General features: G+C 35.9%; 1 protein-coding gene across 1 annotated transcript in view; it reads right to left on the minus strand.

The window, feature by feature from the left end:
* DDX4 (DEAD-box helicase 4) overlaps window positions 1-26,658 on the minus strand; it is a 66,773-nt gene extending 40,115 nt beyond the window's left edge. Inside the window, exons 1-3 of the mRNA XM_060007037.1 lie at window positions 26,587-26,658; window positions 17,708-17,768; window positions 995-1,072 (exon numbers count right to left, since the gene is read on the minus strand). Coding sequence (XP_059863020.1) covers window positions 995-1,072; window positions 17,708-17,768; window positions 26,587-26,658 — 211 coding nt within the window. The remainder of the gene's footprint in view (window positions 1-994; window positions 1,073-17,707; window positions 17,769-26,586) is intronic.
* Window positions 26,659-26,895: the final 237 nt, after the last annotated feature.

Consider the following 26,895-nt stretch of genomic DNA (forward strand, 5'->3'; position numbering starts at 1 on the left):
TTTTCCAAATGGCAAATGAAATACACGCATCAACCTTTAGTTTCCAATGAATAAAAATATCTAGAAGGATTGACGTCTTTCAAAAAATAATAATAAATTCAAGAATAAGTGTCGTGTATATTTAAAACTGCCAATTAACCCTAGCTTACGGCATCCCATAAAAGAAATAAATTTATTTAAAAATCCATATGACCATTTAATTTGAGGTTCTAATAATAAATATTTTGTTGCACTATAATAAAACATAGTGCAGAATATTTTCAGCATTTTAATATCAAATGGACTGGAGGAAGGTATTTTGCTGGGTCATTATCTGTCAAATCTAGCACTGGTTGTTCTAAAAGTAACAACAAAAAATTCCAATTTTTGGAAAACAACCTCTTAATATTAATGAGTTAACAGAACTGCTTTTCATACTTCCTCTTCTTGAGAAATATAAAACTTAAGAAAGAGTTCCTTCACACCATAATCTTTGGAGCTTTTACAAACATTCCTCCTATGCCAATTGTTGGGAACAATAATCACCAACACCTGAAGAAGCTCTGGGAAGCAACTCTCTTTGACCAATCTATCTAATCAATTTAACTACTGCCTGCTATCTTAAAAAAAGTAAAGCAGCGGGCTCCCCTGGTGGCGCAGTGGTTGAGAGTCCGCCTGCCAATGCAGGGGACACAGGTTCGTGCCCCGGTCCAGGAGGATCCCACGTGCCGCAGAGCAGCTGGGCCCGTGAGCCATGGCTGCTGGGCCTGCGCGTCCGGAGTCTGTGCTCTGCAGCAGGAGAGGCCGCGGCAGTAAGAGGCCCGCGTACCGCAAAAAAAAAAAAAAGTAAAGCAGCAAAAAATAACAGACATCAAAAAAAAAAACTCATTATCCCAACAAAGTCTACTGTACACTAAGTTATAAAAGATTTTACCTTGCACTAAACAGCCATAAAGGCCTCTATTCATTCCACTATTCAAAACTATCTAACAGAAGATTAAGGAAAGATACTTACCCCTGTTTCCCAAACTCCTCCCAGCAGCAAATCTGCTTCTCATGAAATGATCTCTTCGAGAAGATCCATCATCCATTTCTAAAGCAAATAACATTTGAAGCAAGTCAAAATAACAAAAAAAATACCTTGGTGGTAAGCAAACTTTAAACCTTCTCAAAGTGCCATCCACATGGCAAAGGAAGAATTTTATATAGCACTAAGAAAGATGAAAAGCCTAGTAGAAAAATGGGCTATGAATAAGAATAGGTAGTTCTCCAAAAGAAAGAAAGAAAAAAAAAGCGTCTCTCACTTTCCAAAGAAATTGGAAATCAAAAAAGGATATAATTTTCCCAACCACAACTGACTGGAAAACAGTTTGCTAATACTGAGACTAATCAAGGACATAGCGAAACAAGCACAAATCATATACAATATTGAAACTATAAACTGGATCAATCTTGATTGATTTTAAAAGAAAATACTTTTTGGAAGTATACTAGTATGATTTTCCCTGTGGATATACTCAGATGGTAACAGATACACACAAAGATGTTTTTATAAGCATTGTCTATAATAGCCAAAAAAAAAAAAAATCAAAGGAGAACAGGTAAATTACAGTCATTCACAGAACACTGTGCACATTCACAGAACTAAAAACATTAAAGAAGTTGACATTCAACAATAGAATGTTCATAAAAACTGGCCACATGGAAGGCCAAAATGCAAATTCAACAATTTCAAAAATCAATATCATATACACAAAATTCTCTAATGGCAATGCAATCAATTTGGAAGTTACCAAAAGAAAGACAAATACTGTATATTTTCACTTATATGTGAAATCTAAAAAACAAAACAAGCAAACAAATACACAAAACAGAAAAGAGTAACAGATACAGAAAACAAATAGTGGTTTGCCAGATGGGAGAGGGGTGGGGGAAGGTACGAAATAGGTGAAGGGGATTAAGAGGTACGAACTACCAGTTATAAAATAAATAAGTTACAGGGATGTAATGTATAGCACAGAGAATATAGTCAATGTCTTATATTAACTTTGTATGGTGTGTAACCCAAAAAAAATCAAATCACTGTTATATACCTGAAACTAATATGGTATTGTAACTCAAGTATACTTCAATTTAAAAAAATTAGAAATTATTAAATACCAAAAAAACTTGATTAAAATCCTCCTACATTTGGAAATGTATTTCTAAAACACTTCTATATAACATAGTGCAAAGAAAAAAGTTACAATGGAACTTTAGAAATACTTAGGATTGTATGATAAAAATGACATATATCAGAACTTAAATTTTTATACAAAAAAAAGGAACTCAAAAAAAAAAAGAACTCAAAATTAATGAGCTAAACAGCCATCTCAACTAATAGGAATGTTAGAAAAAGAACAAAATAAATCACACAAAAGTAAAGGAGGAAAAAAATGGTAAGAGCAGAAATTAATGAAATAGGAGAAACAAACATATAATAGCGGCTCAACAAAACCAAAACCTAGCTCTTTAGGAAACCGATAACCCACTTTAGGATGGAGGACACACATAGACTGAAAGTGAGGAGATGGAAAAAAGATATTTCATGCAAATGAAAATGACAAGAAAGTGGGGGTAGCAATACTCATATCAGACAAAATCAACTTTAAAACAAAAGCCATAAAGAAAGCTAAAGAAGGACACTATATAATGATAAAAGGATCAATACAAGAAGAGGATATTACACTCATTAACATATATACAGCCAATATAGGAGCATCTAAATACATAAAACAAATACTAACAGACATAAAGGGAGAAATGGATGGGAATACAATAATAGTAGGAGACTTTAACACCCCACTGACATCAATGGACAGATCTTCCAGACTGAAAATCAATAAGACAACAGAGGTCCTAAATGACACAATAGAACAGTTAGACTTAATTGATATTTTCAGGACATTACGGTCAAAATATATACATACTACACATTCTTTCCAAGCACACGTGGAACATTCTCTAGGTTAGACCCATACCAGGACACAAACCAAGCCTCAACATATTTTAGATGATAGAAATTATTTCAAGCATCTTTTCTGACCACAATGGCATGAAACCAGAAATCAATCACAGAAAGAGAAACAAGAAAAAAATGATTACAAGGAGACTAAACAACATGCTACGACAAAAACCAATGGGTCAACAATGAGATCAAAGAGTAAATTTTAAAAATACCTTGAGACAAATGACAACAAACACACAAAATCTAAGAGGGAAGTTTATTGTGATATAGGCCTTCCTCAAAAAACAAGAAAAACTCTCAAACAAGCAACCTAACCTACCATCTAAAAGTATTAGAAAAAGAAGAACAAAAACTACAGTCACAAGGAGAGAAATAATATAGATCAAAGAGGAAATAAATAAAACAGAGATTAAAAAAACAATAGAGGGCTTCCCTGGTGGCGCAGTGGTTAAGAGTCCGCCTGCCGATGCAGGGGACACAGGTTCGTGCCCCGGTTCGGGAAGATCCCACATGCCGCGGAGCGGCTGGGCCCGTGAGCCATGGCCACTGAACCTGCACGTCCGGAGCATGTGCTCCGCAATGGGAGAGGCCACAACAGTGAGAGGCCCGTGTACTACAAAAAAAAAAAAAAAAAGAAAAAATCAATAAAACCAAGATCTGGTTTTTTTGAAATGATAAACAAAATCAAGAAACCTCTGGCCAGGCTCACCAAGAAGAAGAGACAGAGGACCCAAAATAAACAAAGTAAGAAATGAAAGAGGATAAATACCAACTAACACTGCAGAAATACAAAAAAAAATAAGAGAATACTATAGACAATTATATGCCAACAAATTGGACAACCTAGAAGAAATGGACAAGTTTCTAGAAACATACAGCCCACCAAAACTGAATCAAGACAAAACAGATAATTTGAACAGACTGATCACTATAAGTGAAATAGAAACTGTAATTTAAAAACTCCCTGCAAACAAAAGTCCAGGACTGGATGGCTTCACTGGAGAATTCTATCAAACATAAAAAGAAGAACTTGTACCAATCTTTCTTGAACTCTTCCAAAAGACTGAGAAGAGGGAATACTCCCAAAGTGATTTTATGAAGCCACCATCACCCTGATACCAGGCAAAGACACTACCAAAAAAGAAAATTATAGGCTAGTACCTTTGACAAATATAGATGCAAAAATTCTCAACAAAATATTAGCAAACCGAATCCAAACAACACATAAGAAGGATCATACACCATGATCAAGCTGGATTCATCCCAGGGTCACAAGAATGGTTCAACACATACAAAATCAATGTGACACACCACATCAACAAAACAAAAGACAAAAACCACATGATCATCTCAATAGACTCAGAAAAAGCATTTGATAAAATTCAACACCCATTCATGATAAAAAAAAAGCTCTTACCAAAGTGGGTATGGAGGGAACATACCTAAGCATAACAAAAGCAATTTATGACAAACCCACAGCCAACATAATACTCAACAGTGAAAAACAACACCTTCACGCTGAAATTTGGAACAGGACAAGTATGCCCACTCTCACCACTTCCATTCAACATAGTATTGAAAGTCCTAGCCACAGCAATCAGACAAGAAAAAGAAATAAAAGATATCCAAATTGGAAAGGGAGAGGTAACACTGTCATTATATGCAGATAACATAATATATATAGAACACCCTAAAGACTCCACACAAAAACTACTAGAACTGATAAACAAATTCAGCAAAGTAGCAGAACAAGATTAACATACATAAATCTGTTGATTTTCAAACAGCTCATACAAACAACTCAATAACAAACAACCCAATCAAAAAATGAGCAGAAGACCTAAATAGACATTTCTCCAAAGAAGACATACAGATGGCCAATAGGCACATGAAAAGATGCTCAACATTGCTAATTATCTGAGAAATGCAAATCAAAACTATAATGAGGCATCACCTCACATGGGTCAGAATGGCCATCATTTAGAAGTTTACAAATAATAAATGCTGGAGAGGGTGTGGAGAAAAGGGAACCCTCCTATACTGCTGGTGGGAATGTAAACTGGTGCAGCCATTCTGGAAAACAGTATGGAGGTTCCTTAAAAAACTAAAAATAAAGTTACCATATGATCCAGCAATCTCACTCCTGGGCATATATCTGGAGAAAACTCTTAATTCAAAATGATACATACACCCCAATGTTCACAGCAGCACTATTTACAATAGCCAAGACTTGGAAGCAACCTAAATGTCCATCAACAGATGAATGGATAAAGAAGATGTGGCATATATGTACAATGGAATACTGCTCAGTCATAAAAAAGACTGAAATAATGCCATCTGCAGCAACATGGATGGACCCAGAGATTATCATACTAAGTGAAGTCAGAAAAAGAAAGACAAATATCATATGATATCCCTTATATGTGAAATCTTAAAAAAATGATACAAATGAACTTATTTAAAAAACAGAAACAGACTCACAGACATAAAAACAAATTTATGGTTACCAAAGGGAAAAGGGGAGGGAGGGATAAATTAGGAGTTTGGGATTAGCAGATACAAACTACTATATATAAAATAGACAACAAGGTCCTAGTGTATAACACAGGGAACTATATTCAGGATCTTGTAATAAACTATAATGGAAGAGAATCTGAAAAGAACATATGTATGTATATATATGTATAACCGAATCACTTTGCTGTATACCAGAAACTAACACAACATTTAGGTCAACTATACTTCAATTAAAAAAAAATTTTTTTTTAAGAAACCAATAAAGACTTGCCAGAGTGACAAATCACTAGAAGTCTGATGGAGGCAGGAGGAAGGGAAAGAAAGAAAAGACATAACTGAACAGTATTTGGAATTTTTTTAAAAAGGAAATAACCTCAAAAACAGCGAGAGGTGCTGTTAAATGGATATAAGGTTTCAATTACGTAAGATAAAAAAGTTTCTAGAGTTCTGCTTGAACACTGTGCTTGTAGTTAACAGTAATACTGTACACTTAAAAGTTTAAGAGAATAACTCTCATGTTATATGCTTTTTACCACAATAAAATAAAAATTACCATGAACGACTTCATACTACTAAATTTAAAACTTAAACAGAAAAGTTCCAAGAAAATTAACTCATCAAAACAGACTCAAGAAGCAATAAAAACAAACAAAATTGTCCTAAGAAACTGAACCAGTACTTAAATCTCTGCATCACACCTAAATGTAGTTTCACAGGTGAATTCTACCAAACTCTCAAAGAACAAATCATTCCAATGTCATACAAGTCCACCAGAAAATAGAAAGAGGAATTATACCCCAACTCATTCCACAAGGCCATCGTAATTTTGATATGACAAGACAGAAGAAAATTATAAACCCCTCTTACTCATAAGTAGATACAAAATCTCAAGAACACATATTAGCGAATCAAGCCCAACAGTAACTGAACAGATAAAACACTATGACCAAGTTGGGTTTATTCCAATATGCAAGGGTATTTTAACATCAGAACATCTAAAAAGGTAATTAACAACCTTAACAGATTAGAAAAGAAAAAACTAATTATCCCCACAGATTAAAGTAAATAATACAATTCAACACCATTCACGACTGAAAACATATACTTAGCAAACAAGGAAAAAAAGAGATGTTCATGGCAGCTTTGTTCATAACAATAAAAAAGGAAACAACTCAAATGTGCACCAAGAAACGAATTAAAATATGTGGTATATAGTCACACAACAGAGTTTTACATACACTGTGTTCTATATTATATAGTATTATATATATGATAGATTCACACAGCAGATTATAATTATAAATGAACTACAACAACTGGCAACACAGATAAAGAATAAAGAAAGAATACTGAGTGAAAAATCCAAATTGCGGAACAAAAACTATTTATGGTACAGCACCATTTTTGTAAAACTTAAAGAAGCAAACTTAAATATAGTGTTTGGGGAGACATACGTATGTGATAAAGCTTTTTTTTGAAAAGGAAGGGAAAGAACGCAGGATGTGGACTGGACAACAGAACAGGAAAATAATACATAAACAATATAACAATATTAGTAGTGTTCTTAAAAATGGGTGGTAGTTCAAAACATTTATGAAGCTTTATAATTTGCAAATGTGACATTTTTAATATAGTAGGTATTTCTTTTTATGAAAAGTCCTTCAATAAAGGTTCTATCAATAAAATAAAGTCACAAGGTAACAATTATTCTTTGAATTCTTACTGTCACTAGTTGCCACATATTAGGGTAAAAAAAAACTTTCAAAAATAAAAAATGCTAAAAGACATTTAAATCACATATCCCTCCTCTGTATGTTCCTCCTCTAGCTATATTCTGGTATCACAATTCATACTAGTTTCCTTCTCTCTTGATCAGGCTAAACATTTCATCAAGCAACCTAAAGGCTTCTGAGTTCCAGGTAGTAGTAAATAGGTAAAGCTCAGATGCTCTCAGATGACGGAAAGCTCAAAGCCAACTTAAGAAGATCTATTCAAAAATCTAGCTGCTCCAACATTCAAGGGACTCCTCATGAAGGAAGTACCAATTTCAGCATCACAGTAAGAAGTAGCTTTGCTTTTGGTAAAGAGAAAAGGGAAGGGGACATTACAAGGACAAGAACATTCCAGGCAAGGACACAGCCAGAAAAATTAACAATTTTCCAAACACTAGTTTCTAATGTTTGCCAGGCTCTCCCCAAATATACAAGATGAGAATAGCCATGCCTTAGCTGGCTCAAATTTTAAAGCTATGCTGTATAATACAGTAGTGCCTAGCCACATGTGACTATTTAACTTCAAAATTAATTAAAATTAAATAGAATCAAAAATTCAGTTACTCGGTTGCACGAGTCATGTTAGTCATGTTTCAAGTGCTCAACAATCAAATATAAATTGTAGTTCAACAGCCAAATGCAGTACAACTAGAGAATATCTGCATCCTTGCAGAAAGTCCTAATGAACAGCACTGGTCTAAGACTGGTAGTTCCCAAGCTATATCACTAAGACATAAATGGAAAAAGGAATAAAGTACTCACTCATTCTCTATAGTGAATCAACATATAAAGCAAATGTTGCAATGATACTCAAATACATAAGAAAGTAACTTGTGTATAAGAAATGGCAAGCCCTTAGAGTCAACAGGAAATGTTTTAGGCTCAAGAAACAGACTAACATACCTTTCAATCAACTAAAGTTTCTGTATACTCTTCCCAAGATTTCCTGTCTCTGTTAGAAATCAGAATAGTAGTTACTCCTGACAGAGGGATTGTACCTTGAAGGGAGACACAGGAGGGCTTCTAGGGTTCTCCTATAATGCATTGTTTCTTGATCTGGGTGCTGGTTACAAGGGAGTGTTCAGCTTGTAAAACTCCAGTGACCTGTACATTTATGATATGTATATTACTCAATTAAAAATACTGAATCTGTGTGTACACTATGCTTCAATAAAAAAAAATTATTTAGTTAAGAAGAACCTGGCCTGGCCTAGACACTTCTGTGGACAAATTCTACTAAACTTATAAAAAGCAGGTAATTTCCATGTTCCAGAGCTTATTTTTCTTTTAAATGAAAAGCCTGAAAACAGAATCAAATGAGAACAACTTAAAGAAAACTACAGGCCAATCTTTTTTCTTTTTTTTTTGCGGTACGCGGGCCTCTCACTGTTGTGGCCTCTCCCATCGCGGAGCACAGGCTCCGGACGCGCAGGCTCAGCGGCCATGGCTCACAGGCTTAGCCACTCCGTGGCATGTGGGATCTTCCCGGACCGGGGCACGAACCCACGTCCCCTGCATCGGCAGGCAGACTCTCAACCACTGCACCACCAGAGAAGCCCCAGGCCAATCTTATATAATTCAAAAAGTGCTAAATAAAACACCTGATTTCATCCAATACTGCAATAAAATAACTATATTTATCCAAGGAATGAATTTATCCTAGAAACTTATCCTAGGAACACAAAGTTAGTTCAAGTTAAAAAAAAAAAAATCCAATTGATATAACCACTATGGAGAACAGTATGGAGATGCCTTAAAAAACTAAAAATAGAACTACCATATGACCCAACAATCCCAACACTGGGCATATACCCAGAGAAAACCATAATTCAAAAAGACACATGCACCCTAATGTTCACTGCAGCACTATCAGCAACAGCCAGGACATGGAAGCAACCTAAATGTCCATCAACAGAGGAATGGATAAAGAAGATGTGGTACATATATATATAATGGAATATTACTCAGCCATAAAAAGGAATGAAATGGGGTCATCTGTACAGACACGGATGGACCTAGAGACTGTCACACAGAGTGAAGTAAGTCAGAAAGAGAAAAACAAATATCGTATATTAACACATATGTGGAATCTGAAAAAACTGGTATAGACAATCTTATTTACAAAGCAGAAATAGAGACACAGATGTAGAGAACAAACATACAGATACCAAGGGGGAAAGGGGGAGGTGGGATGAATTGGGAGATGGGGATTGACATATATACACTATTGATACTATGTATAAAATAGATAACGAATGAGAACCTACTATGTAGCACAGGGAACTCTACTCAGTGCTCTGTGGTGACCTAAATGAGAAGAAAATCCAAAAAAGAGGGGATATATGTATACATATCGCTGATTCACTCTGCTGTACAATATAAACTAACACAATATTGTAAAGCAACTATACTCCAATAAATAAATAAAATCTAAATAAATTAATTTAAAAAATAAAATAGAAAATCCATTTATTTCCCTACACTAAAATATTTAAAGAAGAAAAACAACAGAAATCAGTAATTCCAAAAAAAAAAAAAAAGCACTGGCTAACTTTCAACTGCCATTCCTGAACAAAACTAATAGTCAAGCAGAAAGGAAAGAAACTTCCTTGGCATGACTGAAAAAAAAATTAACAGAAGCCTAAAGCAAACATTACACTTTAATTATAAAAAATGTGGCGCATTCCCACTGAAATGAGGAAAAGCCTAAATGCTTGTTACTTCTACTACTATTCAATGAATGGTAGATTTGTCCAGTGCTTCAAGACAAAAAAAAAAAAAAAAAAAAAGAATAAAATTGCATGAGATGAATCTGCATCAGACATCATGAGGGAAGAGACAGAATGCTTAACAGATGGTGCCGGGAAAACTGGGTTACCATATGCAGATAAAATGATCTCTATTTCACACCATATTCAAAAGGATGGATTCAACTGTACACTTAAAAATTGTTAAGATGAGAGAGCTTATTCAACTTGATAAAGTATAGCTAAAAAAACCCTATAGCTAACATCATACTTAATAATGAGAAACTCAAAAGTTTTCCCACTAATATCAGGTATAAAGCAAGGATGTGCCCTCTCATCACTCCTTTTCAACATCATACTGGAAGTTCTATCTAAAAACTATACATATTGGGAAGGAAGACATACAACATAAAACTGTCTTTTTTCACAAATGACATGATCACCAATGTAGACAACCCAAAAGAACTGACAAAAAAACCTCCTGTGGAATTAACGTGCAATTTCAGCAAGGTTGGAGGATACAAGGTTATTACACAGAAGTTAACTGCATTCCTACACACCAGCAATGAACAAGTAGAATTTGAAATTAAAAACACATTACCATTTACATTAACACCCCAAAAAATGAACCTGTTGGGTATAAACCTAACAAAATATGTAGATCTATATGTGGGAAACTGTAAAACTCTGGTTAATGAAATCAAAGAAAAACTAAATAGACTGAGAGATAATTCCACATTCATGGATAGGAAGACTCCATATTGTCAAGATGTCAGTTCTTCCCAACTTGATCTATAAGTTCAATATCAATCAAAATTGCAGCAAGTTATATATTTTGTGGATATCAACAACTGATTTTAAAGTTTATATGGAAAGACAAAAGACCCAGAACAGCCACCACAATATTGAAGGAGAACAAAGTTGGAGGTCTGACACTACCCAACTTTAAGACTTACTATAAAGCTATAGTAACCAGGCCAGTGTGGTATTAGCAAAATAACAAATAGATCAATGGAACAGAACAGAGAGCCTAGAAATAGACCCATATTAATATAGTCAACTGATCTTTGACAAAACAGCAAAGGCAATAAAATGGAGCAAAGAAAATCTTTTCAACAAATGGTGCTGGAACAACTGGACATCCACATGGTATAAAAAAAAGAAAAAAGGAATCTAGGGCTTCTCTGGTGGCGCAGTGGTTGAGAGTCCACCTGCCGATGCAGGGGACACAGGTTCGTGCCCCGGTTCAGGAAGATCCCACATGCCGTTGAGCGGCTGGGCCCGTGAGCCATGGCCGCTGAGCCTGCGCGTCCGGAGCCTGTGCTCTGCAATGGGAGAGGCCACAACAGTGAGAGGCCCGTGTACCGCAAAAAAAAAAAAAAAAAAAAAAAAAAAAAAAAGAATCTAGAGCAGACCTTACACCCTTCACAAAAATTAACTACAAATGGATCACAGACCTAAATGTAAATGCAAAACTATAGAACTCCTAGAATATAACAGGAGAAAATCTAGATGACCTTGAGAATGGCAATGGCTTTTTAGATACAACACCAAAGGCATAATCCATTAAAGAAATAATTGATAAGCTGGACTTCACTAAAATTAAAAACTTCTCTGTGAAAGATAATGTCAAGTAAATGAAAAGACAAGCCACACACTGCGAGAAGATATTTGCAAAAGACATATCTGATAAAAGACTGTTATCCAAAATAAACAACTCTTAAAATTCAACAATAAGAAAACCCAATTAAAAAATGGGTCAAAGACCTTAACAGTCACCTCATCAAAGAAGAATATAGGGCAAATAAGCATATGGAAAGATGCTCCACATGACAGGACATCAGAGAAATGCAAATTAAAACAATAAGATGCCACTATATACCTATTAGAATGGCCAAAATCAATAACACTGACAACAACAAATGCTGAGGAGTATGTGGAGCAACAAAAACTCTCATTTATTGCTGGTGGGAATGCAAAATGTTACAGACACAATTTGGAAGACAGTCTGGTTGTTTCTTACAAAAATAAACATACTCTTAACCATACCATCCAGCAACTATGCTCCCTGGTATTTATCCAAAGGAGTTGAAAACTTATGTCCACAAAGAAACCTGCACATGGATGTTTCTAACAGTTTTATTCATAACTGCCAAAACTTGGAAGCAACAAAGATGTCCATCAGTAGGTGAATGTTTAAAAAAAAAACAAAAAACCCGTGGTACATTCAGACAATGGAATGTTATTCAGTACTAAAAAAAGAAAAAAGAAAAAAAAATAATACCTATCAAGCCATGAAAAGACATGGAGGAAGCTTAAATGCATATTACTAAGTGAAAGGAGCCAATCTGAAAAGGCCACATACTGTATGATTCCAGCTATACGACCTTCTGGAAAAGGCAGAACTATGGAGACAATAAAAAGATCAGTGGTTGCTAGGAGTTGAAGAAGAGGGCAGGGATGAATGGGTGGAGCATGGAGGATTTTTAGAGCAGTGAAAATATTCTGTATGATACTATAATGGTGGATACATGTCATTACACATTTGTGCAAACCCACAGAATATACAACACAATGAGTGAACCATAATGTAAACTATGGACTTTGGGTAATAATGATGTGCCAACGTAGATTCATCAATTGTAACAAATGTACTACTCTGGTGGGGGAGGTTGGTAGTTGGGGAAGCAGAGCATGCGTCAGGACAGGGGGTTTATGGGAACTCTATACCTTCCCTTTAATTTTGCTGTGACCCTAAAATTGCTCTAAAAAGTAATTTTTAATCATTTTTTACCTTAAAAAATGATTAAGACAGTAAATTTTATGTTACATTTATGTTACCAAGATTTAAAAAAAAAAACCTCCACTATCACTGAAGACCCATGGCCCAAGTTGACGAGAAAAACCCTAACGTCAAAGATTCTTTTTTGTGAGCCCTGTATGTACACTCATACTACATATACTATGTCCCGATTTGGCACCCAAATAAATATGGCCATCATGAATTTTTTTTTTAAAGTACAGATTCGGATGAATAAAATTTAAACGTGAAAGGTAAAACTCTAAAGATAACTTAGGTGGTTACTTTTTTGACACAGAGGTAGGGAAAAGCATCTTAACTAAAAGTGCAAAAGCAAATCAGAAAGCAAAAAAAAATTAATGGCTTTGAATTAAAATTTTTGATCAGCAAGGAATATCATGGACAAAGTTGACAGATAATAAATGGAAGAAGATATTCACAACGTCTAAATCAGAAAAAAGTGTAAAATCTTGAGCATACAAAGAATACCTGCCAATCAACAAGAGGAAGAAAGCAAACCCAATAGAAAAATGGACTAAATATATGATACGCAACTTACAGAAGTGGAAACCCAAAAAGATAACATGCATGCATATGAAGAGACAGTTAAGCTAATAAATAATCAGATAAGCGAATTTAAAACAGAGATTTTACTATATACCCAATAGGCTGGCTAAAAGCACAAGACTGAATAGTAATGTCAATGGAATATAAGAGCCCTCAGGTCCTACTTATGGGAGTATAGACTGACATAGCTATTCTGGAAAGCAATTATTAAATATTTAATCAAATTAAGTATTTATACACCCCATGACCCTGTAATTCCTCTCCTGAGTCCATTACCCAAAGAATTCTCACTTAGACCCATAAAGGGACATGTAAAAGAATGTTCATCCTTGTGGTGCTGGAGGGGAATAAGAGGTAATTACAGTGTCCATCATGGGGATAGGGAGGATATAAAACTTGGTGATAAAGTATATGAAATACCATACAGTAGTTAGAAATAATGCAATCAATTATCAATTAGGAATATGTCATAAACATAGTGGTGGGGGGTAAGAAAAAATTATGAGATCTTCAGCACAGTAACATTTTTCTAAGTTAAAATTACAAGCACACAAAAAAATAGGCACACGTAACAACATATCTTTTAAAACACACACACAAAAAGAATGGCTGCTTCAGGGAAGTAGAGGAGTAAGAATTCCCTGACACTTCTAATAGCTAGTCTAGGAAGAATTCAAATCATTCAAAAATGGGTAAAAAAGAAATCAGCAAAGGCAGCACAGGATCTGTTCAATACAACAAGGAAAGAGAGAGGAGGGAAGGATGAAACAAGAAATGAGAGCTTAAAAAACTTAAATCCTCTAGAAAAGCACAACATGATTCCTCTCTAAGAAAACTGCTCTCCCCAACAAAACAGCCTAGCCCTGGCCCAATCACTTAAGAGTAGAACCCATCAGTCAAGAAGCTGTGTCCAGGCACAGGGGTGAGTTTTTAATGTTCCACTCTTAAATACAAAAAGGCAGTCAAGGATCACCAGACTTCTGAAGAAAGTCACCTACATGAAACAAAACAAACACAGGGAAAAGAAGTCTAAGAACCAGCACAGGGAACAGAAATAACATTCAAATGAAATTATAATAATCCTCAGAGAAAAAAATAAGAAAATAAGTAAAGGGTATGAATTTCAGATTTAAAAGGCCCACTCACTAAGTGTCTATATAGACTAAGTGTATAATAAATAAAAAGTTCCACATCAAGTTACACAATCATAAAATTTTCAGAATACAGAAGACAAAGTAAGATCCTAAAAGCTTTAGAAGAGTTTAGAAAAAGTCATATACAAAGGACCAGAACTCATATCAAACTAAGCAGCATCACTAGTATTTCACGTACAATGAAGCAATTATAAAGTTTTGGGGGAAAATTATTTCCAACCTAAAATGTTACTCAAAGTGGGAATCAATCTTCTGTTTTTATGAATCAATTATGAAAGTAAAGATATTTGCAATCTCTCAAATTTCTTTCCCATGCTTCCTTTCCCAAGAAGCTGCAGGAAAATGGGCTCCACTGAAGTGGGGAGGCAGGGGAATCAAGATAGAAAAAACATGGGATTCAGGGAAAAGAAAGGTGACACACGAAAGAGGTGAAGGGTAATTCTTGGGATGAGAGGCTAGAGAGGCAAGTCTATCCTGGAGAGGATAGAGGAATCAAGAAAAAATGAAACTGATAGATCACTGTATACGTCATAGAACCTAACCATGAATATAGTCTGATGCATATCCATGCTTAGAAAGATGTGTTAAAAACTATGAACATAAATAGATATGAATAAATAGCTGTGCTTCTGGCAGAGGGTTTTGAAGTAAATTAGCAATAGAAACACAGATCAAGTAAACAAGGTAATGATTAACTCTAGTAAAAAACAAAACAGAAGATTGAATAATAAAGGAAATGCAACCATAATATATTACATGGTTCACGTATGAATGATATGTACACAGCCATGATATAAAAACTGAGTATAGGTTTTTATGCAAAAAGTGTGGTAACTATTAGGAGAGTGCGAAGGGAAGAAGTGTGAGTGGAGTATACAGGGGAAAGGGAGGGAGCTAAATATTGGTATCGGAGGAGGGTTGGATCCAGGACCCACCACCTAATCCCCTCCACCCACCCCCTACCCCCAAGGATACCAAAATTCCTGGGCGCACAGGTCCCTCATATAAAATGGTGTCGTCTTTGCATATAACCTAACATCCTCCACATACTTTAAATGATCTCTAGATTACATATAATACTAAATACAATGTAAATGCTATATATATAGTTGCCAGTGGAGGGCAAATTCAAGTTTTGCTTTGGGGAACTTTCTGGAATTTTTTTCCAAGTATTTTTCATCCATAGTTGGTTGATTCATGCAGAAATCTAAACAATCAGAGTTGAAAGACTGTCAACAGACACTCATGGTTAAACCTGGGAGCCAAGATTTCACTTCATTTTCTTTCTTTTCACAACTATATTTAAGTTTTTCCACTATTTTTTTTTACAATAAGAGTATGTAGGTATTAACTTAGTATAGCATTCATTGGCCTAGTATGTATTTCTGTAATAAGGAAATCTATTTTCATGAAAAAAATATTTTACTTAAAAAAGAGCTACCAAAGTATTTGTTATCCAGAAGGTGAGCAGGCAATCTATATTTTTCATTATTTGATTTTATATCATTAGCCTGAACATTCAAGATCTAATGCTAAGAAAAGTCCAGGGTTTTAGTTGGTGGCTATTTCAATCTAGTTTACTGATGATTTCACTACAAAGTCACGTTATACCTTAATATACTATAGACCCAAACTTTCATTCCCTTACAAAAATTATCTTTGACACCTCACAGAACAAGGTTTCTCCTGATTACGCAATGATCTATGCATATAGATGTGTTAAGAAGTATAGATTACTTTTACCCAATTTTCTTTTTTGAATACTTCAAGTACATACACATGCATGTGGTTAGCCTTCTGCTGGGGTTTCAGCAGGCATAAATTTCATCAACTTCTGAGAATCTGAATATTCTATATTAAACCGCTGCATTTAAGTGTTTACAAAAGACAAATGCATCTTGGTAATAGCAAAAGCATTTCTTCTAAACTCAACTTCCTTCTATCAAGAGAATTACTCTAAGAAAAGAGAGAGAGAGAGAATTACTCTGAAATTAAGGTGAACATGGGAATTAAATTTGCTTTAACCCAATGAACTCTGATTCTCGAACTCCCCTTCACATTTTAGAAACTACCTCTCCACAGGTTTTTTCACTTTGGGACAGGCTTCAGTGAGCCAGTAGCTTCCTAGACTATAAAATGTTTTACTTCATCCACTAATTTTTGATGAGAGAAATGAAACTACCTGGTGTCACCAGGCCCTCTCTTGTATCAGAGTAAGACTTAAAAGTAGTAGTTACTCAAATTCATAGAGACTCACAGTAAATTCATAGTAACTCAAATTCATAGAAAGTAAACAGTGATTGCCAAGAGCTGAGGAGACGAAGTACTGGCGAGTTATTGTTCAATGGGCACGAAGTTTCAGTTTGGGAAGATGAAAAAATTCCAGAGGTAGATGGTGGTGATGGCTGCACAGCAATATGAATGTCCTTAATGTCACTGAACTGTACACTTAAAAATGGTTAATACAGTTAATTTTGTGTTACGTGTATTTTACCACAATAAGAAAAACTGAAGAAAAATAGTAGAAATAGCATTTCAGCCTGCTTTGGACTTCAACAAAATGAAACACTACTGCCATAAGTTTAACTTCCTAGCCCAGGTCCTACCACTTCCACCCATCTTCCCATCCACATCAACTTTATAAAATATGTAGGCGAACCAGATGGAAATAAATGGTAGGAGAAAACAACAGCTCCCTTATCTTGATTTGTTTCTCTTATTTGCCTAGGACCTCCCCTAAATTTGTTTTCAGATCCCAAAGAAACTCATATTATCTAGATATGAGTTTGGTTTAAACAGTTATCCTGACAGGTCACCACCACTGCAACCTGCTTCAACACCTTACAGAGTCCAATCTCCTACTGCCTTATATCAGGAACCCTGACAATTCCCTAAGCAGCCTGAAAGCCAAACATGCAACTTCCAGGTCGGGCAAAGGTTTTACAGCAAACCTACTAAATCAAAGGATACACTCTACAGCACTACACTCTCTCCTCTCTCCTTTAGCTGTAAGTGGCCCCCAACCCAAAATATTCAAGTCAGAATGAATTCTCACTAGAAAATTTAGAAAACATCCTCTACAAGACATCTACTAGTCAGCTCCTCATCCACTGGATGAAGCCCTTAACCTAAAAACGGTTTTACATTTTTGCCTTAACACATACCTGACAATGAAGCCAGAGCCCTGTTAAAAGTGTCTCCATTTGCTCCAGAAGAATACCTATCCTGTAAGAAAAAAAAAAGACTAGTTTTCTACTTTGAATAATAAAAATGTGTAATCTATCTCACAAATACTACAAAATTTTAACAACTGGGTTTTGTTCAGAACAAAACAATTACAGAATTTAAGATTTTCTGAGTCACTGCATGTTCCTTTATTAATTACTCTAAAACACCTCCACTTTAACATTGTACGTATAGCGTATTAATATATCACTTAAAACACTGGTCAGCAAACTACAGCCACAAGAGAAATCTGGTGGGCTACCAGTTTTTGTAAATAAAGTTTTACTGGAACACAGCCACGCTCAATTCATCTAGGTATGTCGATGGCTGCTTTTGCATTACAATAGCAAAGTCGCAACAGAGACCATAAGGCCTTCAAAGTTTAAAATGTTTACTACCTGGCCCTGTATGGAGTTTGCTGACACCCAACTTCAAATAAAACTTTAGCCACCCTACTTGAAAAGTATAATCAAACACTATTATTATATAACTACAATAACCAAAGTAATACATGAGTAAATCAATACCTGCCAATACACAATATAGGTTACAGAGTTCAGTATTTTACAGTATACTCATCAAATCTGTACAGAATAAAGTAGAGCACAGAAGGAGAGTGGCAGATAACAATTTCTACAGTAAAGCACTACAGAAATTTATTTTTAAACTTCAATTGTTTTTATATGAAGTGAAACTAATGTACTCACATTATTAAAAAAAGAATTAATTCTAAAGCAAAGAAAACCTCACTTATGCACTAAAAACAGTGTATCTACAGATGTTATCTCGCAGGTGCACTAAAAATCCAATGAAATGGTGGACGCCAGCTACAGGTCAGAATATTCATGGTTAATTTCAATCAAATTTGTCACAGAAATAGTTCAAGATTGCCTTTAATGCTCCCAAATACTGATTGTCCCATTTTCCCTACTTCAGTCTCAAAATATATTCGCTATTAATACATATGCATTATGCTTGCAATGGTGTAACGACTGGTGGACTCAGAAAATTCATAGCTAAATGTCAAGTTAATTTTGGAACCTTCCAACATTTCTCAGGGTATTCCTGGGTTAATGACAACATGAGTAACATTTTTCTCACTTCCAACTCCTAGGATGTCCTTATCATCATTAAATCTTTATTTCCTCTCAAACAAGCTTCCTCTACTTAAGGCAAAACTTTTGAACAGAGCTCTGAAATTCTTGCACATCAAAATCAGAATTCAATCATTTAAAAACGAAAAGTGACCTAAAATTTACAGATGATACTTTAATTAACTGATTGCATTAGAAGAATCACAATATTTTTTCAAATAAATTCCTTTAAATAAACCCAAAGCTGGAGGGAGCGTACCAAGGTAGGTCTCTTCAGGTAATACTTTTATCTAAAATTTCTTTCACAAAAGACACTAAATGACTTTAAAAACTACCTTTATAAAGCTCAAAAGTCATCCAGTTATTTTTCCAACTTATTAAAAATAGACAATAGAATCCTGGAAATGGCTTGGGCTACAGTAAAAAGTTCCAATTTATGATTACCATAGACATTAAAACAAGAAAAGTAATCCAGTTTTCCCTGTTTAAACTGAAACCCTGAAGACTTCTTTCTCTTTTCTAGTGGCCAAAGTATTACTGGATGAATAGAGCCCCAAAAAGGGCTGGTTTTATAAGTGTTATAATGCTTTCAGCATTATATAACTGATAAAAAAGTAATGAAACACTCTGGCACCAAAGAATCGAAAAATTACTATTATTAGACAATCTTCAGACTGTGGAATTTAATGTCCCAAATACATTCCAAGGCAAATTTTTTTAAAAAAATTTTTTCAACAGAATTCACCTTTCATCATAAAAAATCCTTAACCTTTTTCATTACCTTAAAAATGAATTAACTTCATATTTCCTTCCAGCTATTGCATCACTTCTCTGCTCCTTTGTAGGCAAAACATCTTGTCTACAGTTGCTGCCTCCACTTTCTCATATTCCATTTTTCCTTCAAGCCACTCTAGTCTAGCCTCCATCCTCACCTCTGCTCTGAAAAAGCTTATAATAAGGATATTATGTAATAAAATTACTACTTTTATGCTTCATCCTACCAGAACTCTCAGCAGCATTTGAAACAACAGACTCTCCTTCCTCTTTCCAACATTCTTCTCTGGCTTAAGGAACACACACTCCCCTGGTTTTCCTCTTGCCCCACTGGCCACTCCCTCCTCAATCTCCTTTGCCAGCTCCTCCTCTAACGTTCCTTTAAAGTTGGAGTGCCCCACAGTTCATGGCACAGCCCTCAGTCTATTTTACTCTATCTAACTTTACCCAATCTCACAGCTTTAAACCCCATTAATATATAGGTAATTCCCAAATTTGTATCTATAGCTCTGATCCCTCTCCTAAGCAACAAATTCATATTATCTACTGACTGGCATTCCTACTTACATGTTTTCTTAGGTATCTCAAAATGAACACAGCAAATTCAGAATTCTTGATTTTTTTCCCCTCCCAAATTTGTTCATCTTCCACATGTTTCCCATTTCAGTAAAGAGCACCATCATCCATCTAGTTGCTTAAATTTAAAAACCTGGCATCACTCTCTCTTTCATTCCCCATATCCAGCCCATCCAGTCCTATCAGCTCTATGTCCACCACTATCTCCAGGGTCCTCTCCCTCTCCTTTTCTCTTTCCTTCTCGGATTTCATTTTCTACCAATCTTGTCTTATCTCACTGTGCTTCAGCCATACTAGCTATAGCAGATTGAATAATGGCCACTCGATATTGTCCTAATTCCTGAAAGGTGTAAATGTTATCTTATTTGGAAAAAAGAGATCGAGCAGATATAATTAAGAATTCTGGGACTTTCCTGGAAGTGCAGTGGTTAAGAATCTGCCTGCCAATGCAGGGGACACGGGTTCGTGCCCTGGTCCGGGAAGATCCCACATGCCGTGGAACAACTAAGCCCGTGTGCCACAACTACTGAGCCCACGTGCCCTAGAGCCCGTACTCTGCAACAAGAGAAGCCACTGCAATGAGAAGCCCGCACACTGCAACTGAAGAGTAGCCCCCGCTCGCTGCAACTACAGAAAGCCCACACGCGGCAACGAAGACCCAACGCAGCCAAAAATTAAAAAAAAAAAAAAAAGAATTCTGAAATGAGGAGATTACCCCAGATTATCACAGTGGGCTCTAAATGTCATCACAAGTGTCCTTATGAGAGGCAAAGGGTATTAAGACAAACACAGAGAAGGCCTGTGAAGACAGCAGAAAAAGAGGCAGCCACAAGCCAAGGACTGCCCATAACCACCAGAAGCTAGAAGAGGCATGGATTATCTCCTAGAGTCTACAGAAGGAAGACAGCACTGCTGACACCATGATTTCTAACTTCTGGCCTCCAGAACTGTAAGAGAAATTTTTCTGTTACTGTAAGCCACCTAGGTTGTGGTAATTTGTTACAGCAGCCATAGGAAACTAATACATTGTACTTCCTCCTGTTGCCCTGATACCCCAAGTTTGTTCCCTTCTCTGGATCTTTACACATCATGTCCTACTGGGACTCCTTCAGGTCTCCAGCTCATGAGTCATAGTCTCAGGGAAGCTTTTCCTCTCCAAGTAATCTAAATCTACCCCATCCCAATATCTCTCTCTCTCTCTCTCTCTCTCTCCCTTTCTCTCTCTCTCTCTCTCTCTCTCTCTCTCTCTCTCTCTCTCACACACATACACACACACACACACACACACACAGAGTTTCCTGATATTTTTCATAATATTTTTCACTCTATATTTGATTTTCAATGTGCTTATTCTGTGTCCCCCAGTAAAACAGAACATCCATGACAGTGAGCCCCTTATCTATCACGTTCACCACTCTCTCCAGCACCAAGTATGGCTGAAATAAAAATGTGCTGGGACTTTCCTGGCAGTGCAGTGGTTAAGAATCTGCCTGCCAATGAAGGGGACATGGGTTCGATCCCTGGTCCGGGAAGATCCCACATGCCACGGAGCAACTAAGCCCGTGTGCCACACTACTGAGCCTGCGCTCCACAACTACTGAAGCCTGTGCGCCTAGAGCCTGTGCTTCGCAACAAGAGAAGCCACCGCACCACAACAAAGAGTAGCCCCTGCTCACTGCAACTAGAGAAAGCCAGCAAAGCAACAATGACCCAACGCAGCCAAAAAATAATAATAATAATAAAAATGTGCTGAATGAGTCTCAGGTCTTAACATTACCTTATTTTTAGAACACTTAGCTATAAAATATTTATAACCTCTTTATCCATTCAAATGAACCAACTGAGAAATTTCAAAATGTTTTAAACATAAGGATTCTCACAGGTAGCTACAAATAATCTATTTGCATTTTGATGAACACATTTCTTTTTACCTTATACGTACTCTTATTATTTTCAATTCTGGAATATCTTACTTTTTTTTTTTAGATCTTTTGTCTTTCCAAACAAATGAATACTTCCATTAACATGTTAAGTTGTTTTTTTTAAAAACATGGTAGAGTTTTGATCTCAATTACTTGTCAGGTCTGCTACTCAAGCGAACTTATAGCTGGACAGCTTACGAACCTTGAAGATGCCTCTTCCCTGTCCATTCAGTGACCTATGCAGACAGTTCCATGTGTTTCTTCCCCAGCCCTTTAAGGACCTTTGCAAATATCCTCCATTTTATGCCCAGAATACCCTGAAATGCATCAGAGTACTAAATCAACTTGTACACAATACCAAGATCTCATCTCCTATTCTAGGTTCCATGTCAAATAAAGCCGAGTTACATTGTCCAAATAAACTGACCAGATAGGTTGCATCAGATAGCATGCCATGTAAAATTTAAATTTTGAACAAAATACATCTCTCCTCCTATGATCTAAAACAGAAATTAAAGCCCCCAAATACAGACAATACCATCCTCCATCCCTTCTTCTGATTCATCAGTCCCAGCCAGATCAGCCCCATTCACATTCCCAGTTGAAGTCTGGTCCCTTCTTCAGTTTCTCCAGCAATTGCTGCATGGAGTCATCTTCTAGAATTAATGCAGCTCCTTCAGCACCTCCAGAGCTAGAGAACTCCAACTCTGAGTGTCATGTATCACACACAGACCTAAGGTTCCAGATGACCTATCATGTCACATAAGAAAGAGCAAATCACCTCAAAATAGAAACAATAACCAAAGCCCAGGAACAAATGTGTCTGTTGCAAATGCTTACAATCTAAGCCCTAATTTCTGCATGTGACAGCATTTTCCAAATAAAAGTTATTTCCCCAAACAAAAACATTTAGCAATCAAAACTCACGTCGACGTTATCAACTGCAGACTATACCACAAACCTACTGTGAGGACAGAGTATATACAGAGAAAAAAGAGAGAAAACGAAAGACTCTCTCTCTGGTGTTAGGTTCTCGTGGGCATCAGCCAATCTCCATCAGTTCATTGGAATCCTTTGGTCATAAACTGCCAATCCTCCTTCAAGAGGATTCACTTTTCTCTATCCCCTGGACTAACTCGACCAACATTTCTACCATCATTGCAATCTCTTTAGCCTTCTTCTCAGCCTTCCCATACTTTTTTGTCACTCTGCCCTTGATGCCGTCATTTAGATTTGGGAGATGAGTGAGAGCACTTTCCTGGGTTTTTATTTGGATGAACATATTATGTATCTCCCACAACTTGCTCCTATTCCACATATATGATTTTCTGTGCTCTTGAGTAAGAGACACAGTATCTTCCCACATCTCACTGATGACTAGAAGCAGAAATTGCTGGAAATCTTCCTCAGGCTCCGGCACATCAACTTCCTTAGGTCTGCCAACCCAACGATGTCCAACCACCACATTTTCCCCTGCTACTTCAGAACTGCAGTATGAACATGAACAAAGAAGCCATGAACTTTACTTTCTTATCTAAACAATTATTACAAACTTTGCTTTTACTACTTAATAAAATAATTGTGGATGGACTAATTATCTCAAGCTGTTTCCACTTTAATCACAAGAGTATCTGCCTTTGAAATATGCCACAAAAAAGGCAAAAAGATCAGACAGAAGTGATCACTGTGTAGACTTACTCCCAGGGTCATCTAACAAGAAACATTACAACTAGCAAGCAAACTCAGCATCCTGTCACAGTCATCATACTCATCCATTCCACCACTCATCCCAACAAGTTTGCATGCAACGTGCAAATGCCTAACCACTGGGTTTTCTGGACTGCTGTAACTGTTAACATTATCAAATTTCTCTCAACCCCACATCTTTTATTATTCTATCTTCAGGTGGTACACTCACTTCAAAAACTAGAATTGGGAAGTTCTGAGAACTACCAGAATAGTAGCCTGTTAGTTCAAAATTATATAAGCATGTATCAATATTAAATCTCCAAGTAAGGATCCTGAGAAGCATTCAGAAGAGGCTGATCACATAATAAGGACCTAGGGTATAGCATAGGAAACTCTACTCAATACTCTGTAATGACCTATATGGGAATAGAATCTAAAAAAGAGTGGATATACGTGTATATGTATAACTGACTCACTTTGCTATACAGCAGAAACTAACACAACATTGTAAATCAACTATACTCCAATTTTTAAAAATTAATAAAAAAAAAGAAAAGGCTGATCACAGATATTGTTACCAATCTAAGATGGTCTCAGAGCCAATATAAATTGAACAAAAGGGAAGCCCAGCTGTCTCTTGAAATGGAAATTCAATTAGAACAACCAATCAAAACGGTGCCTTTAAAAGAAAATAGGCTGCAGGCTTCCCTGGTGGCGCAGTGGTTGAGAGACCGCCTGCCGACGCAGGGGACACGGATCCGTGAGCCATGGCCGCCGAGCCTGCGCGTCCGGAGCCTGTGCTCCACAACGGGAGAGGCCACAACAGTGAGAGGCCCACGTACCGCAAAAAAAAAAAAAAAAAAAAAAAAAGAAAATAGGCTGAAGAAAAGACCTCATTTTTCCTACATAAAAACGTCATATATTTATCCTTAGTTTCTACATTTCTTATTCAACCAAGGCAGGCAAACAGAGCCACTGATTGCACCATGTTCCTTCAAGTCAAGTAGGCCAAATAACTAATTGCACAACCAGTACCAGGTGTTAAGTTTGCAGACAAGTGCAAAAAGTTTACTACAAACTGGCCCCACACAAATAGATACTAAGAATCATAAGGTAGAAATGTTAACATAAATTAATATTCAACTCAGTATGACCAATATCAAGAAACAAAGTATGTTACTGAATAGCACAAAGATTTCCAAAAGGTAAATCTAGAAGCCTGACAGTTGACCATCCTCAATTTCAGACACCCTTTGCAATAACCATGCACAACATGCTACAGTGCAGTAAGTACACTGTTTGAAGAGTATTTAGTGAAGACAAAATCTCAGAGTAAGAAAAAATAAAAATTAGACAAGTCCAAGTGGAAGAACATCTGTATTTGTGAGTTAAACTTTGTATTAGAACAAATCTGTTGAGAACCAGGGAAAGAAAGAACCATAAAATATTCTTTGACCAAGTAATTACATTTTAGAAAAAAATACTCCCAAATTAAAACAAAGAATAAACTGTAGATATTCATGACAATATTACAGTGGAAAGATAACAACATCTTAAATTCGCACCAACAGAAAATTATTTATGTTATGGTAGCTCTAGTCCATGAAATATTATATAACCATTAGAAATTATTTTTAGGAAATTAGTAATATGGAATAGTTAATGCTGAAGAGTGAAAAAGCTGAAATCAAAAATTATTATGTACTATGATTACAATCTATATAAAAACATGTTTGGGAAAAATAGAAGAAAATTTACTAAAAACAGAGCATTTGTGCTAGTGAGCAAGACTGTTAGGTGATTTTTCTCCTCTTTTCCCAATGGTGTTCCAATATTTTTATGATGGGAAGACTGTAAAAAGATAACATACAAAAGATGTTACTTCTAAAGTAAGTCCCAAAACAAGAAACACGATAAATTCAGATTAACATTTTAGATATTTTAACATAAACTTTATATACATACAGATCAAATCCAATTGAGACAAAGAATTACTTATCTTATGATTTGGGGTAAATTAAGAATTTCCACTAAGACATCACTTTGAAATAGAAAGTGTCAGAATTGACTAACATAAACACCAACTGGAAATTCTAAAAGGAAAAAAATCAACTTTTGGAGACATTTTCAAGTATGTAACACTTATGTAAAAGCAACCCGTTAAAATACACTATCTTCTAAAGTAGAGTCTGTTCACCCTATTAAGTCAATTTTCAAGTGAAAACTGAAATCCAAAACCCACTCCATAACCCCTTCTTCTGAATTCCAATGTAACTCTTCAAACACCATTGAGAAAAAAGATCTGCTGATTTGTACATTTGAAGATCAAACTGATGTTACCATCTGAATCAGCCTAATGTTTTTATCTTGAGAGCCCTGCTTGTAGGAAACCAATTTTCAGAATTCAAAACATCAACCAAAATCAAATTAAATTTTTTCAGTTTTCTGTATGACTGTATCTCAGAAACATTCAACCACATTAGCATAAGCTTGCTTTCACCCACAAGTCCTAAATCATTGAGATTTAAATTAAATTGTTAATATTATTATATACATTTTAGTTTTTAATTATCAAATTACCTCAGACTATTTTATTCTATTTGAGGCTTAGCGTGCCTCTTCATCATTCGCCATGAGATAGTTAATAACAATCACACCGAGATAAGCACAACAAACTGTAATTTAGAACTTTCTCACCACAGTGATTTTCAACTTCGATAAAATCTGCAGCATTTAATAACTGCAAACTTTGAATTTTATTACCTTCTCAAATACAGGAACATAGGAAGACATACGAGGTTTGATTATTTCTGCTTCCCAATCTTCATCTCCCATGGTGGCTTCCAGTTCTATTTTCATAAAAATACAAACATGCACATTTAGCCTCAATTAGAATCAGAGAGATCAGAATCATATCTTTAAAAGCATAAACCCTCATCATTTCACATATACCCCTCCAAACTACTCAACTAAGTGTTGATCCTCCCAAAAAGTTTTTGCAAAACAAGCAATTAGGGCTTCCCTGGTGGTGCGGTGGTTGAGAGTCCGCCTGCCAATGCAGGGTACACGGGT

This window comes from Delphinus delphis, chromosome 3 (genome assembly GCF_949987515.2).
Source record: "Delphinus delphis chromosome 3, mDelDel1.2, whole genome shotgun sequence".
Classification (NCBI taxonomy): domain Eukaryota; kingdom Metazoa; phylum Chordata; class Mammalia; order Artiodactyla; family Delphinidae; genus Delphinus; species Delphinus delphis.